Here is a 17335-nt window from a genome sequence, read left to right as displayed (position 1 = left end):
AATGGGAACTAGGGAACGATCTCAAAGCCAACCTAACGGAAGAACTGCCACAGATTTTCCAGGGCTGAGGGGGAACATCAGACTTCCTCAGAAGTTCACTGCAAAATGTCCACCCAGCTATTAAGGAAACAGGACGGACTGACTGTGCCCAGGACAGACGGCCGCTGGCAGTCACATGAAGCAGGCTGAGATTGGAACCGTGAGGCGGAGGGCAAGTCAATGGGACAGGAATTCGGAGTACAAGGAGGCTTCCAAATCAGAAGCAGGATGCTTTATACCTATTCACAGAGGGTTTCCCCACCCCTGGATGTGCCAGGACCTTGCCCATGAGCATCACAGTCTGGTTCTGTGCCCTGTTTCCTCAGGCCATCACGAGAGGGGTGCATCTTCACCAGGGAGAAGGGCAGATGCTGAGAGGGGAGCCCAGGCTTCTTGGGCGTGCTAATTTTTTACTATAGTCCGTTCTGTTTTCTGTCAACAGTAAGGAAATACATCCTAGCAAGTGACATCCAGTAATGCTTTAATTAACTGTAATATTTTATGCTCCAATAATGCACCAAGAAATCACTTCCAGATGGGGAAAAGGAATGATACTTAGACAAAAAGGCAATCCCTTTACTTTCAGCAGATTGGTATCTCCCAAAGGTACAGAACAGAACCTTGAGGGTCCGGGGAAGTGAGGGGCGGCTTATCTATTTTGATATATATTGGAATTTGAGACTGGAAAATTATCTTTACTGTATAAAATGTCACAGTACTCTTTCTGCATGCCAGCATCTCGTGTGTATGTGTTTCCAGGGCTGTTGTTTAAATGGCCCAGTGCAGTCCTAACCATTTTATTTTTAGCGATCTGACTTGGAGGGGACAAGAAGTGTGAAACACTTGCTTTCAGCCTCAAGCAAGCTGGTTATTTTGGAGATTTTTCTTGCTACTGAGAGGAATTTCATTTCCAGCTGTGAACTTCTGGCATTTTCCCGGGCGTTCCATAAACAGGGGACTAGGGTTCCTCGTCCAACAGTAATTCAGGGTGGGCTGCTATCACATCCCCCACTTCTCCTGCTCATTCACCCTGCCTGCCCATCACTGTCACACCGGTCCTCGGAAGTCGACTTTCGGTCTTGCTCTGTCTGTACCGAGGCGGCACCTGAGGTGTGAGAACGTCAGCACCCTTTTCTGGTGGGATGGGCAAAGCCCTGGGTACTGGGTCTTTGTTCTTCAAGAGAGGGAGGTGTGGTGATAGTTGCTTCAATTCTGAGTTTGGAGGTCAAGATACCCTTTCTGTGGTGGTTCCTATTTCCCTGTTATGATCCAAACAGAACTTTCTCCAGCCTGAGCACCTCTAACCAGCAATCTGGAAGTCTTGCCATAGTAAAGACAGCAGAGAACTCTTTATCAATTATAAATTACCAATATTTATTTTAACCACATAAGGTGACTTCCACGTTTTCTTTAAGTCTAGAGAAAGTAGAGGGAAGGATCCAATACAATATCTAACTCAGCTGAATAGCAGAGTTGTTAGCTACTGTTTTGATCAATGAGGGCTCCTTTATATATATTATTTCAAAGTGACAATAATAAATAAATCTTCTGTTTAGGGCTTAGTCATCAAAACAAAGGAGAATCCTAGTCAGGATGGGGACAGCATAATTTCTGCCATGGTCCCTCCATCAACACAAACTCAAAATTCAAGATGCTGGCTATGAGCAAAAAAACATCTTTACTGTTTGGGTACCAGCTCAACTGTACAGTAATTACACTTGTTTACAGTCAGAAAAAAATACCCATTTGTGAAAATGTGCAATAGGAAATCTTCAATAAAGCAAGTTCCTATTATAACAGATCTTCACAAGGAGTAAATATTATAATCATAATGGAACTTTTTAACTGTATGCTGGGCGCTACTCCAGACTTCCAGACTGACTGATTCACAACCTCCAGGCATTTGTACTTGTGAAAATAAAAAGGGTCTCAGGTGATACTGATGCAGACCGCCAGCTGAGAAACAGGCTCTGTCTGTACAGGACATACACACGGCATTCAGCTCCCATCAACAAGACACTTAACGTAACTCCTACTGACATCTGTTGGCTCCTTGGAGATTACTGACAGTGTAATAAATCAAGAAAGCAACTTCTCTGGCTGTGACCACCTGGGGCTGGTGGTGGTGGAGGGGAAACAGTGCCTTGACATCTCAATGCCATTATGGAGATGTCCAGAAAGTGAATCCTTGTGAATGAACCACAGAAAGAAGTGTGGATCTGTAAACACCAAGAGTGACAAGAACCAGGTGTGGGAGTCCACTGGCGTTTCCAGCTTCCTAGGCTGATGACAGACGGCTAAAGTGGCTGCCTGGAGATGGGCCCGTCACCCCTCCTTTCAGGAGTGAGAAGAGAACGTTAACCTCAATTAGCATGGGCTGGATAACTTTCCCACAACACCATGGCTGTCTGGGCAGAGGGAAATCTATTGACCGAGCTGCCCGGGTAACCCACTGTACTCCTCCCTACTCTTCCTGCATTTCTCTTTTTTTGGTTGCAAGGTTTACTTCCCTCTATTTTATTTTCTTATTTGGTCACGTGGCATGTGGGATCTCAGTTCCCCGACTAGGGATCGAACCTACACTCCCTGCACTGAAAGCTCAGAGTCTTAACCACTGGACCACCAGGGAAGTCCCCTTGCACTTTTCTTACTTAGCCATCCTTTCTTCATAGGGCTCAGCTAAAGGCCACACCTCTCTCTTCCGCCATGTCTATCTCTGCCGTTTCATCACTGGAGCCCTAGAGCCAAGCCCAAGGGACATCTCTTAGGGGTCGGGCTGCAGAGGGCACCTCCAACAGCTGCAGGTGGAGGAAGCGGTGAGAGCCCGGCTCTCTGGCCCACAGTGCTAGGCCAGAGCAGGGCCACAGTCACAGAGGGTGGGACTGTGCGGGCGAGGCTGCTGAGTCAGTGAGGACTGGACCAGTCGGGAGCAGCCAGGGAACAGCCAGTGAAGGCAGGGAACCTTCCTCACCCCATGTGGCCTCTGCTACAGGAATCAGAGATTGCTCCAGTCCTTACTTGGCTTCTCCCATTAGGGCAGGAATTAAGACAAGGCATGGGAGCGACCCAGGAATGACCCAAACATCCCAGGAAGTTTCAAGACTGATGATCTGAGGGTCCAGGGAGCACAGGAGATGTGAGGGGCGTCCGGGGATCCGGGTTGCGGGTGGCTCACCAGCCAGGGGGAAAAGCGCCCCCTGGGCGCTCCTACAGTCTCTTTTTAATCAGTTTCTCCAGTTTGCGGATGCGCGAGGACTCCTGTTCTGGAGTTGGAGCCAGGAGGGACAGGGAGCTGGAGCCTTCAGGCCCTGAGGGCGGGGCAGGGAGCCTCTGGCGGAAGAGCTCCAGCATGCTGCTCTGCTCGCTCCGCTTCAGCCCCTGAGGTGGAGACAAAGGAGGGTGATGGCAGGTCTGGCCCCCAAGGACACAAGGGCAAGTGCAGTATCTGGTATTCACTGGGCTGAGGATTAGCATTTTCTCCAGGGGAGATATCAGCCCTGCGTAGTAGCCCGGGAGAGAAGCAGGGGAGGAAGAAAAGGCAAAAGGAGAGGAGAGAAAGGGCTGAGAGGGCAAGTGGCCAGGCAGCAGGATGCGGGAGGGCCGCCTCCTCTCCTCGCAGCCCCGCCAAGCCCAGCTCCCCGCCATCAGAAGGTGATGGGGGGCATGGTCGCGGGCCCTGGATCCCCCTCCTCAAATGGCTTCTTGCAGCCTGGGCCCAGCAGGGGCACTTTGAGGAGGCCCCCCAGGGGCCCGGGCTGAATCCCACCCCTCGGTGAATCACGGAGTGTGAGAAGGATGCACCAGGGACAGAACAAGATGCTGAGCTCACCTTCATGTCCAGGATCTTCTGGAAGGTTTCTGTGTTGCAGTCTGTCAGGAGCTTGATGTAATTGTCCACAAATACCACCAATGGCTCATGAGGGGCCATCACAACCTGTGAGGGAGAGAGGAGAGTCAGGCCTGCCAGAAATGCTTATGATCCAAGGCAGCAGAGCATCTTCTACAGAAACATCCTGACAGCCTGTTTCATCTCAGCATTCAGTTACAGCAACGCTTCTAGTCAAACCCGACAATCCTAAAGGAAATCAACCCTGAATATTCATTGCAGGGACTGATGCTGAGGCTCCAATACTTTGGCCACCTGATGTGAAGAGTCGACTCATTGTAAAAGACCCTGATGCTGGGAAAGATTGTGGGCTGGAGGAGAAGGGGGCAACAGAGGAGGAGACAGTTGGATGGCATCACTGACTTAATGGACATGAGTTTGAGCAAACTCAGGGAGACAGTGAAGGACAGGGAAACCTGGTGTGCTGCAGTCCATGGGATCACAAAAAGTCACACATGATTTAGCAACTGAATAACAACACAATGCTTCCTAAATTTGCTAAATCAAAAATGTCACCTGAATTGCTTTTTAAGTACAGATTACTATGTCCCTCCTTCAAAGATTCTAATTCATAGAGCCTGGGGAGGAGTCCCAGGTGACTTTTTTAAAATATCAAGACCACAGGAAACACTGTGTTGGAAGGTCCCCTGTTTGGGACATTTCCTGGGTTTCTGGTACCTGCTCCTTCTGTCCTGACGTATCGTTGTTCCCAAGTAAAGTGTCACTCAGTTGTGTCCGATTCTTTGCAATAACATGGACTATACAGTCTATGGAATTCTCCAGGCCAGAATACTGAAGTGGGTAGCCTTTCCCTTCTCCAGGGGATCTTCTCAACCCAGGGATCGAACCCAGGTCTCCCACATTGCAGGCGGATTCTTTACTAGCTGAGCAACAGGGAGGCCCTGGTTCCCAAGGGATGGCCTCAAAAAGCATCAAGTTAAGTGGATTTTCTCAAAAACAAAAACCCCACAAAGCCTCAGTGTTTCCAAGACTTAAAATCGGGAACTTCATTTAACTACATCCACTTCACATACCAGGGCTTCCCTGGTGGCTCATTGGTAAAGAATCCACCTGTCGATGCAGGTGATCCCTGGGTCGGGAAGATTCCCTGGATTAGGAAATGGCAACTCACTCCAGGATTCTTGCCTGGAGAACCCCATGGACAGAGGAGCCTGGTGGGCTACAGTCCATGGGGTCGCAAAAGAGTCAGACACGACTCAGTGACTAAACAACAACAACTTCATGGACCACCAGCAGGAGAGCCCTAGCATCAAAACCCTCATGTTCATAGTCATTTGGTTTTCACTGTGGGGGTCCGGTTTTCTTCCTCCAGTAGGCTGGTTTGGTTTTGGATTTCTGAGAATACAAGTCAGAGTGGCAAGGAGAACTCACTCAGAAATTCTCTCCAAACCCTGCTCTCCCCCATGGAGAGTAAACCGGCTAGGGAAGAGATGGATTAGGTTGCTTTGCTTCCTCAGGTCAAAGCCCAAGGTCTGTGGAGGCCCCTCGCCCGGTCCACCCATGTCAGGGCCCGCCGTGACTTCCCACTCCTCCATCATTTGAGCCAATTCTGCTTGCAGACTGACCTGAAGGGCCGGGAGGCCCTGGCCTTCTAAGAGCATCCCCTGACAGCTCCGTTTGTTCTCTAGCCTTCTCTCCCCTCCCTAGGAGGCTCCCTCTCCACTCGACAAGTCCAGGTGGAAATCAGATGCAGGAGCTCAAGGCTTCAGACATTCTTAGCATCATCACCCCACATATATTTTGTTAAGTGGGGCTTTAGAAAACCATTTGCTGATTAGAATCAGTTATGCGACATTTGTTCTAAGTTCTTATAAAGTGGCAGAACTTAGAAAGCCAAGGATGGGAGGAATTGACAGCTAGGAAGCAGAGAGAAGCAGAGCAGAGAGACCCTGACTGGAGGCTGATTGAGTGACAATGCCACCCAGCCTCCAATCTTGGCCAAATCTTATTACAAGAGAATCCCATTATAAGAAAGAATAATTTGTCAGACAGAATTACTGACCACCCCCCCACCCCCACCCCTCCCCAGCAACACTGCACTGACTTTGAATAATAGCTGATGAGGCCAAAGTCTGGTCCAGCCAAAGAATGCAGACAATCTCCTGGGACTGATGGGAATAGTTTCAAACCTGGGCTTTTTGAGACCAGTACTCAGTACTGTTTGGAAGAAGCAATCAGGTAACTAGGCCCTTTTAACTGAAACCCTAAAGAAGACACAAGTCCCACCTTGAGGATCATCTCTGCGCGGGTCATGCCTTTCACCACGATCTTGGTGTAACTGGCTGGGGCTTTCCTCACCACCTGAGAGCCGATGGAAGGCAGATCAAGCAGGACCATCTTCAGGGAGTGCGTGTCCAGCAGTAGCTGAGGGAAGAGAACAGAATAGTACCAGCCACTTCACATGGGCACAACACCTAGTGTACTCACGTTGATAAATAACATTTTCTTGATATTTAAAAAAATTTTTAAATTTATTTTAATTTTTGGCTGCACTGGGTCTTCACTTGTGTGTGTGAACTTTCTGTAGTTGCATCAAGCGGGGGGCTACTCTTTGTTGAGGTGTGTGGGGTTCTCGTTGCAGTGGCTTCTCCTTCTAGTTTGAGGGCTCCAGAGCTTGGGCTCAGTAATTGTGGTGCATGGCATGTGGACTCTTAGTTGCTACATGGCATGTGGAATCTTCCCAGACCAGGGATCAAACCCACGTCCCCTGCATTCCATTTAGAAAGCAGTTCAGGATATGCAGGAAGAACCTGACAAATGTCTTTAAAATTTCTGCTTATTGAACAGGCAAAAAATGGTAACTCCATACTGCTCTACTTTGGATTTCTCTGGATGCTAGTAAGGATGTAGGAGATTAAGCCAAATTTAAACATCAGTATCTTGGGACTTCCTGGTGGTCCAGTAGTTAAAAATCTGCCTAGACCACCAGGAAGTCCCAAGATACTGACTCCAAGATTTATAATAAAGTAAGCAAGACAGTGTGGTACAGATGAAAGGACAAATAGATCATCTGTGCAGAAGAGAGAGCCCAGAAATACATCACAAATACAGTCCACACAAATAGAGTCAACTGATCACTCACAAAGCAGCAAAGGCAATTCAATGGAGTAAAGATAGTCTTTTCAACAAATGGTGCTTGAACAACAGAGCATCCATATGCAAAAAAAAAAAAAAAAAGGAAAAGGAAAAAGGAATCTAGACATAGACCTTTCACCCTTCACGAAAACTAACCCAAAATGGATCATAGGCCTAAACATAAAACACAAAACTATAAAACTTCTGGAAGGTAGCATAAGAGAAACCCTAGATGACCCTGGGTATGGTGATAACTTTTTAGATATAACGCCAAAGACATGATCCTTTAGAAACTTACATTACCATCTGTAAAACAGATAGCCAATGGGAATTTGCTGTAGGTCTCAGGAAACTCACAGGGGCTCTGTATCAACCTAGAGGGGTGGGATGGGGAGGGAGCTGGGAGGGAGGGTCAAAAGGGAGGGGGTATATGTGTACCTATGGCTGATTCATGTTGAGGTTTGACAGAAAACAACAAAATTCTGTAAAGCAGTTATCCTTCAATTAAAAAATAAATTAAGAAAAAAAGACATGATCCATTAGAGAAATAACGGATAAACTGGTCTTCGTTAAAATGAAAAATGTTTGCTCTCCAAAAGACAATGTCAAAGGGGTGAGTAGGTAAGCCACAGATTAGGAGAAAGTATTTGCAAAAGATACATCTTGTAAAGGACTGTTATCTAAAACATACAAAGATTTTTAAAGAAAAACTCAGCAATAAGAAAACAATCCAACTAAAAAATGGGCCCAAGATCTTAACAGCTACCTCACCAAAGATATGTAGATAACAAGTAAGAATTTGAAAAGATCTGATTCCTGAAAATCAGTAAGAAAAAGAACAGCAGCCCGGTAAAAACAATACCAACAGTGGGGCAAAGATTTGAACAGGCACCTCACAAAAGTGGAGACTCAAGTGCTCATAAGGACTGTGAAATGATGTGTGTGTGCGCTCAGGTGTGTCTGACTCTTTACAACCCCATGGATTGTAGCCCACCAGGCCCCTGATACTTAATTTTACTAGTGATCCAGTAAACACAAATCAAAGCCACAACTGTGTATCATTTTGTACTCATCAGAAAGGCAAAAGAAAGTAAAAAGGTCTAAATATCAAGTGTTGGCATGCATATAGTGCAATGAAACTCACACTTAGGATGAGGGTAAAATTCCTCTGTGGGGGAATTTCAGTACTATCTCCTAGTGGAATTTGTGCATAACCTGTGACACAGTACTCATATCCTTTAACGAAATTCTTGCCCATGTCAAAAAAGGTTCCCTGAATCCACTGTTTGTAAAAGCAAAAGATTGGAAATAACCTAAATGTCCAGCAACAGTGTAGAATGGATAAACAAACAGTGCTATATTCACGCAATGAAACATGACACTGAAATTAAAATAAGTGACTCAAACAACCTATATCAACACAGATAAATCTCAGAAATCATTACGTTGGGCAAAAAAAGCAACTGGGGAAATGTTATGTATAGCACCATTTGTATAAAGTTTAAACATTTACAAAACAAAATTATATATCATTTGTGGATACATACACATGTAACTTATCAAAGCACATATGGGAATGATAAAATAAAAATCAGAATAGTGATTACCTCTGGGCATGGAGGGAAAGGAATGGCAGGGTAGGTCCACAGGGGACTTCAGCCATAATTATAATTTATATAAAAAAGATTTAAAGCAAATATGGGACCATGTTAAGATATGACTAAGCTAAATGGGAAGCTGATACTCTTGACATTATTTTCTATACTTTTATTAACTGGAACTATGTTTTTCCTTGTCTTCTTTCTTCATAGTATGCCTTTAAATATCTGAGGCCTAGTAAGGATTCAACTTTATCTTCTACGTAGCAGAATTTCAGTGTCTTGTTAAAATCAAAGCCATGTCTTAGCATTATTTGCTAGCAAGAAAAAAAAGAAAATCAATGATTATTTAAAAACATATGGGGATACTTCCTGTTTTTTTCTGTACTTTCTACTTCCCAGAGAATGTTATATGCATAAATAATTGTACAGTCTTAAGTGACAGGAAGAGTTTTGAATGAACCAGACATAACCCTCTAGTATCTCCCATATTTTGAAAGATAGGACATTCTCAATTCCTGGCCAGTCACAGTAAAATTCTCTCCTCACCAGACAGATGAACAGATAGAAACCTTGGTCTCAGGTTTTACCGGAAGTAATGCAGTCAGAAAATGTGGGAGCAAGTCCGACAGACTTAGTCTGTGGGAAATGAAGGTGAAACGGTCCATTTATCATGAAAATCTGTTGGCTTTCATCTTTGAAAATAGCTAAAAGCTCATCTCCTTATGCATGAGGCACTGGGCAAGAGGTGGTTGTCGGTCAAATTCGGCTGAGCCTCAGAGAAAAATTTGGGGGGTGATATGGCGCATGTTGTTGGTGGGCTACTGGGGTGCAAAGCTGGCTAGCATGCTATGCCTGGGAAGAGTCATCATCGCCCATTAATGGGAAGCTCTGATACCTCTTGGGGGACAACATGACTATCACAGTGATAGAAACCTTGAGCAGACAAAATAAAGACACACTTCTAGAAGGTAAAGGCCATATATATAACACTAAGTTCTTTAATGAGGTGATGTGGAAGAAACAGTTCAGGATATGAAGAATGGGGGGGCCAAGGTGAGGACATGCCTTGTTTCTTTCCTCTTTCCTTTTTTTTCTTTAAATTTAAGGTATAACTTTCATACAGTAAAGTACACAAAGACCAAGTACACAGCTTGATAAATTATACACATGTATATACCCTACAGGGCTTCCCTGGCGGCTCAGACAGTAAAAGATCCATCTGCAATGTGGGAGACCTGCGTTTGACCTCTGGGTCAATTCTCCAGGAAAGATGCCCTGGAGGAGGGCATGGCAACCCACTCCAGTATTCTTGCCTAAAGAATCCCCATGGACAGAGGAGCCTGGCGGGCTACGGTCCATGGGATCACAAAGAGTCGGAGGTGACTGAGCGAGTAAGCACAGCACAGCACATACACCCTACTGCCTAATTAAAGACATGGGGCTTTCTCTATCACCAAATAAATGAACCAACGCTCTATGATGACCTACAGGGGAGGAATGAGGGTAAGTTGGGGAGGGAGGTCCACAGGGATAGATGTGTGTGCATATGGCTAATCCACTTCAGCTGACTGCATAGCAGAAACGAACACAACACTGTAAACTAATTATCCTCCAACCAAACAGAACAGATGAAAGGATAGAGACGTGTTCACACAACAGAATGATACTCAGCCATAAAAACAATGAAGTACTGTCATTTGCAACAACATGGATGGACCTCGACATTATCATACTAAGTGAATTAAGTCAAAGACAAACATCATACGCTATCACTTATATGTGGAATCTAAAATACAACACAAATGAGCTTATTTACAAAACAGAAACAGATTCACAGACACAAAAAACAAACTGATGGTTACCAATGGTGTGGATAAATTACCAAAGGGGGTGGATAAATTAGGAGTTGGGGATTAGCAGACACACATTACTATGTATAAAAGAGATAAACAACGTGGTCCTAATACATAACACAGGGAACTATATTCAATATCTTATTATAATCTAGAATGGAAAAGGAAATGAAAAAGACTATATAATCTTCATATATGTATATGGACATATATATATAACAGAATCACTTGCTGGACATCAGCAGCTGTACTTCAATTCCTCTATACTTCAATTAAAAAAATAAATTAAAAAGATGACTTGGGACATTATTTGCATCCCAGAAGGCTTCCTAGGGGTCTCTTCCAGTCAATGTTCTCTCTTCCTTCCCAACAAAGGCTACCACTCTTCTGCCCTCTGTGACTCAGGACTGGCCTGCTGCTCATTAATCTGCTATGGACATTCTTGCACATGTCTGTGTTGGCCACACACCCTCATTTCTCTGGGGGTAGCATCTCCGTAGAACTGCTGGATCAAGGGGTAGGCATATGTTTAGCTTTAAGTAGAGACTGTCAGATAGTCTTCTAGTTTGCTTGTGCCAATTTCCAGTCCCACCAGCAATGCCTGAAAGTTCCAGTTGCTTTACATTCTCACCAACACTTGGTATTCTTGGTCTTTTTAAATTTTAGCCATTCTGATACTGTGACTTTAATTTATATTTCCCTAGACAATTAATATGCTTACTGGTGAGCCTCTTTTTGAAGCACCTATTCAAGTCTTTTGCCATCTTTTCTACTGGTTATCTTTTTTCTAATTGATTTGTTGAGGTTTTTCTAAAGTATGTTTTTCAACTTTATTGAGGAATAATTGACAAATACACTTAACTGCACATATTTAAAGTGTACAAGGTGATTATTTGATATACATAGACTTTGTGCAATGATTACCAAGATCAAGATAATTAACTCTCCTTTTGTGTATGTAGTAAGAATGCTTAAGATCTACTCTCAGCAAATTTCAAGTACATCACACTGTATTATTAATTACAGTCACCATGCTGTACATTAGCTCCTTGGAACTTACACCTTAGAATTGAAAGTGTGTATCCTCTGACCGCCATCTCTCCATTTCCTGCTTCCCCCAGCCCCTGGCAACTACCATTCGATTCTCTGTTTCTCTGAAATTTGGAGGTTTTTTTTTTTTTTCCTTTAAGATTCCATACAAGTGATATGTTAGAGATTTTTAAAAGGATATATTTAGAATATAAGTACTCTGTCAGTTACATATATTGCAAATATCATCTGCTACTCTGGCTTGGCTTTTGAGAAAAACAAGTCCTTAATTTTAAGTACTCCAAATAATCTCTTCTTTTACGATTAGTACTTTTAATGTTTTGTTAAGGAATCTCTGCCTAACCCACAGTCATAAAAATATTCTTTTATCTTCCAGAAGTTTTGTTGTCTTATCTTTCATTTTCAGAGCTATAATCCACCTGAAGTTGTTTTTTTAAAAAAAAAATTTGAGATAAATTCACCTTTTAAAAGTGTACTGTTCAGTTCCAGACATCTCATCATGCCACAAATAAATTCCATGGCCATTAGCAATCGCATCTCTTTCCCTCCTCTCCTCTAGCCCTTACCAACCAGTAGTCTGCTTTCTGTCTTGTGGATTTGCCGGCTCTGGACATTCCATATAAATGGAATCATACGTTCTGTGACCTTTTGTCTATGATTCTTTCACTTAGCATAATGTTTTCAAGGCTCATCTATGTTGCAGTATGAGTAAGTACTTCATTTCTATTTACAACTGAATGATATTCCCTTGTAAGATTAAACCACATTTTGTTTACCCATTCATCAACTGATGGGCATTTGAGTTGTTTCTACTTTTTGGCTATTATGAATAATGCCATGCTGAATATCTGTGTACAATGGTTTACGTGACACACTTTTCCAATTCTTTTGGGTTTCTATCTAGGAGTGGAATGGCTGGGTTATATAGTAACTCCATGCTTAACATTTTGAGAAACGGCCAAACTTTCCCCAAATGGCTGCAAGCATTTTGCATTTCCACCAGCAGTGTATGAGGGTTCCAATTTCTCCACATCCTCACTGGAACTGATTTGTTTTTTTGGGAACTGACTTTTGTATATGGTGTGTGGTTAGGGTCAAGATTAATTTTTTTCCGGGACTTCCAAAAACAGAAAAACATAAAACAGAAGTAATACTGTAACAAATTCAAATTCAATAAAGACTTTAAAAATGGCCCACATCAAAAAATTCCTTAAAAAAAAAAAAAGATTAATTTTTTTCCCATGTGGATATTCAATTACCCAGCACTGTTTACTGAGAAGACCATCCCTTCCCAACTGAATTATAGTGCTGTTTTTGCCATAAATCAAGTGTCTGTGTATGTGTGGGTCAATTTCTGAACTCCATTCCTTTCTGTTGGCCCATTTGTCCCTGTGTGCTTAATTACTTTAGCATTAAAAGAAGCCCTGGTATCTTGAAGTTTAAATCCTCCAACTCTGTTCTCTTTCTTAAGAGTTATTTCAGCTATTTCTGGTCCTCTGCATTTCCATCCAACTTTTAGAATCCGATTATCAATTTACATTCACACCCACAAGCACCCACCCAACCCCTGCAGGGATTTCACTCTATCTGTAACTTTGAAAGAACTGACATTTAAAAGTACTGAGTCCATGGGACTTCCCTAGAAGCCCAGTGGTTAGGACTCTGCTGCCAGGGCAGGGAGTGTGGGTTCAATCCCTGGTTGGGGAACTAAGATCCCACATGTCACGCAGGGTGACCAAAAATTAAAAAAAAAAAAAGTATTGAGTCCTTTAACATATGAACATGGACCTTCCTGTCATTTTAAAGATTTTCCTTAATATCTCTTAATACTGTGTCATTTTTTGTGTAGAAGACTCACACATTTTAAAAATACTTATTACTAGCTAGATTTTACTGTATATGGTTTCATTAAAAATGTTTAAATTGTTGCTGGTATATACAAATATTGAAAATAATTTAAATACTGACCTTATATTGGCCCCTGCCTACTAAATTTCTATTCTAATAGTCTGTCTACAGATTCTTCTGGATTTTGTCATTCACAATCATGTTCTCTGTAAAATGTGAAAAATGACAGCTTTGTTTCTTCCTAATTGTGTATACCTTTTATTTCTTTAAATTTTTCACCTTATTTTCCTGGCCAGGACTTCAAGGGCAATGTGGAACAGAAATGGTGACAGCAGACATCCTTGTCTTGTTCCTAATGTCAAGAGAAAAATCTTTCTGTATTTGACCATTAAGCGTGATGTTTAATGGCAATTTTTTTCCCCATTAACTGATTCATTTCACTCATGAGCTTGCTCGGTCCTCCCATCTCCAGGACCTTGACGATCCTGCCATGGTCATAAGCCCCTGCAGAGCGTGGCTGTGCCTGTCTCTTCAACTCTGTGTGGCACAAAGGGAGTGATAGAGGAGGCTTCACGTTCTTGGTGGACAGGACGGTCTCATAAAAGTCAAGATGGGCCAGAGCTAACAAGACCGAGAAGTGAGCGGTTAGGGAGTGGAGAGATTCAAAAGGCTCCTCAGAAACAGAGAAGGGCTGAACAAAAGGAAGAAAGCTCTACCCTGTGCACAGACACACAAGCACATTTAAAAAAGGAAGGAGAAAGTTTAGCTTTTCTGAACACACTTTCTATAATCACAAAATTTAGAAGGAAGTTACTTTAAGCACTAATTGACTTTTGTGTCATTTCTCAAAATAAAATTTTATTGTAGATATCACTTGAGTAGGTATTATGTGAGGGTGGACCACTACTTTAAAAAAAAAAATCTTGTTATTATGGAGAGTTTCAAACATGTATGACATAAACAGAAGAATACAGTGAATCCTTATGCAGTCGGTTGTACTAACCAGAGACATTCTCACATGCTCATCTCAGTTCATCTATGCCTCCAATACACTGGCTCTCAGCTGGGGGATGGGGGTGTTGGTCCCTCTTCCCACCCCTGGCCTGGATATCTGGCAATGTCTGGATGCATTTTTGATTGTCAACATTGGCAGGGCATTACTGGCAACTAGTGGGTAGTGGTAAGGAATGGTGCCAAACATCTTATAATGCACAGGGCAGCCCCACAACAAAAAAGATTCTCTAGCCCCACATGTCAACAGTGCAAAGGCTGAGAAAGCATGCTGCAACCACTCCTTGTCCCTCACTTAATTTTTCTGAGGTTAAATTTACATACATTGAAATGCACAATTTTTAACTGTACAGTTTTGACAAATGGATTTATCCATGTAGACCCTCACATATGTTTCTGTATATACCGTTTTAAAATAAAATCAACTTTAACACACTTTCTTCTACTCCTAGCTTGCTAATGAGGTTTTGTCGTTCTTTTAAAAAACTGGTCATTTACATATATTAAATTTTATTAGTACACTTCCCCCCCCCCCCCAAAGGCGTGCTTAAAAACACCCTGGGTCCTTTTCCTGACACAACAGTGAACTGCTTCCTCTGGTAAGTTTGTGCAAATGGATTCCATTTCTACTGGGTGCTCAGTCATACATACTGTGACCAAAAGACTAATTAATGACCCTGCAAATCCCACAAGATTCTCTGAAAATCACAAACTAGCAAGAAGCATGACAAATACTGTATGGTTCAGTTCCACGTGCCCTTGCAATTGCTCAAGCGGACTCTGGGGCCCAAAGAGAAATAATTTACTTTATACAGTGATCAGGGAAAGAATCAAGAGCAGGAAAATGTCTCCTTTACTGTTTTTGACACAAGTATTAAAATGCAATCTAAAATTAGGCTCTAGTACCTTTGTGGCAAAGCAGAGGAGGCCTCTGAGATTAGGCCTCAATCCTTGACTCTCACAGCTTTTGTTAAACTTGGATTACAGCTGCTATAAGACTTGCAACAGAATCTGTCTCAAGACTTTTTTCTTTGTTTTTTAAGCAGAAGTTTTAACTTTTTTTTTTTTTAATGTGGACCATTTTTAAAGTCTTTATTGAATTTGTTATGATACTGCTTCTGTTTTATGTTTTTGTTTTTTGGCTGAGAAGCAGATGGGATCTTAGCTTCCCGACCAGGGACTGAACCCGTACCCCCTGCATTGGAAAGTGAAGTCTTAATCACTGGACCACAAGGGAAGTCCTAGAATCTGTTTTAATCTATGAACTTCTCTCTGGTAACTTCCAGTTTCCTGTGGTTTTGCTGCTTGAGTGATCATGCCTCCAGCTCCATGACTGCATGGACTTCTAAGCCCAGATACTCACGACAAGCATGAACCCCAGCTAAACCTGAACTTTACGTGGGAATCTTCCAAGGGCCATGTTGCCCTGTAGCTCCTACTCATGGCCTCCCCACCCTTCACCCGAGGCAGGGCCTATCGATGTCTATGCTCCCCTGTCACCCACTCATGTTTGTCTGGGGTCTGATAAAGTCAAACGCCAGTTTCCAGATGGTTTTCTCATTCACATCTCAAAGCAGAATACTGGCCAAACTGATATTTTTCTGAAGATGCGGGCTTTTGGAGTCTGAGTTGATTATATTAACATTCTTTTAAAGAAAGGAAAATCTGAGGAAAATAGATATGACATTGGATTCATGTGACAAGATGAAAATAGCATGGTTGCTGGACACCAAATCAGCTTGCAAGGCCTGGGCAGAGCTGCAAACTCATGGAAACATATTCCCTATGAGTCAACTCTGTTCCAGGGGCTTCATCAACTCTAGAGACTTGAGAAAATTAGTTTCTAGAGACGAGAAACAGAATCCAAAGCTTCTCTCAGACACACTAAGAGCAATCACTCCACGTCCCCTCTCATCACACACAGCAGTGAGGTGAACAGAGGATCCTTGGTGAACATGTGCTCATGAAGCTGGACATGCTGGGGCATTATTCTGCTGTTTCCCGAGGAGAGGGTTCATTCTGTGCTTATGACGTGCAAAAGGCAAGAATTTCCAAACACTGAAACTCTACACTCAGACGCAGTCAGTTAGTGTCTGAATCTACGCAACCTCCCAAGACGTTTGCTGAAACAATGCTTCTGACTCTGCTAAGCTGGTCAGCCAGACAGCCCACGTCAAGCATTGACTAGATGTTTCCATGTGAGAAGACAGGCGCTGATAGAGAAACAAACTATTAATAGTAAGAGCAGGCATTTGTTGAGGGCTTCCCATGTGCCTGACGTTGGGTCAAGCACTTCAGTGCATTGTTGTTGTTCAGTCACTAATCTGTGTCTGACTCTTTGTGATCCCATGGACTGCAGCAGGCCAGGCTTCCCTGTACTTCACTATCTCCCGGAGTTTGCTCAAACTCACGTCCATTGAGTCAGTGATGCCATCCAACCATCTCATTCTCCGTTGCCCCCTTCTCCTCCTGCCCTCAGTCTTTCCCAGCATCAGGATCTTTTTCAATGAGTCGGCTTTCTGAATCAGGTGGCCAAGTATTAGAGCTTCAGCTTCAGCATTACTCCTTGCAATGAATATTCAGGGTTGATTTCCTTTAGGACCGACTGGCTTGATCTCCTTGCTGATCTTCTTCAGTACATTATCTTGTTTAATCCTCACAACTACCCTGTGAGGTGGTGCTGTGATTATCCCCATTTTATAGATGAGGAAACTAAAGCCCTTGAAGGGTAAGTAACTTGTCTAAGGACAAACAGCTGCTGGGTGGCAGAGATAGGATTCAGCATCAGACCTTAGTGATTCTGGAGCCCATAACCTTAAGGTTCACACCTACTGCCTTGCTATAGTGTAGGAAGGCCACTCACTTACAAAAGAGTATAAAACATACAGCACTTATGAGATTCAAGAGATGCCTGTTATTCACAGGTATTACATCTCTGGCTTTGATACTTT

General features: G+C 43.1%; 1 protein-coding gene across 1 annotated transcript in view; it reads right to left on the bottom strand.

Annotated features, from left to right (window-relative positions):
- Window positions 1-1388: 1388 nt before the first annotated feature.
- Window positions 1389-17335, bottom strand: part of VPS53 (VPS53 subunit of GARP complex) — a 122710-nt gene continuing 106763 nt past the window's right edge. The window contains exons 20-22 of the mRNA XM_061143030.1: window positions 6173-6310; window positions 3869-3973; window positions 1389-3417 (exon numbers count right to left, since the gene is read on the bottom strand). Coding sequence (XP_060999013.1) covers window positions 3247-3417; window positions 3869-3973; window positions 6173-6310 — 414 coding nt within the window. The 3' untranslated portion in view covers window positions 1389-3246. The remainder of the gene's footprint in view (window positions 3418-3868; window positions 3974-6172; window positions 6311-17335) is intronic.

This window comes from Dama dama, chromosome 5 (assembly GCF_033118175.1).
Source record: "Dama dama isolate Ldn47 chromosome 5, ASM3311817v1, whole genome shotgun sequence".
Taxonomy (NCBI): Eukaryota; Metazoa; Chordata; class Mammalia; order Artiodactyla; family Cervidae; genus Dama; species Dama dama.
Note: the sequence above shows the minus strand (reverse complement) of the source record. Positions and strands in the feature narration are given on the sequence as shown.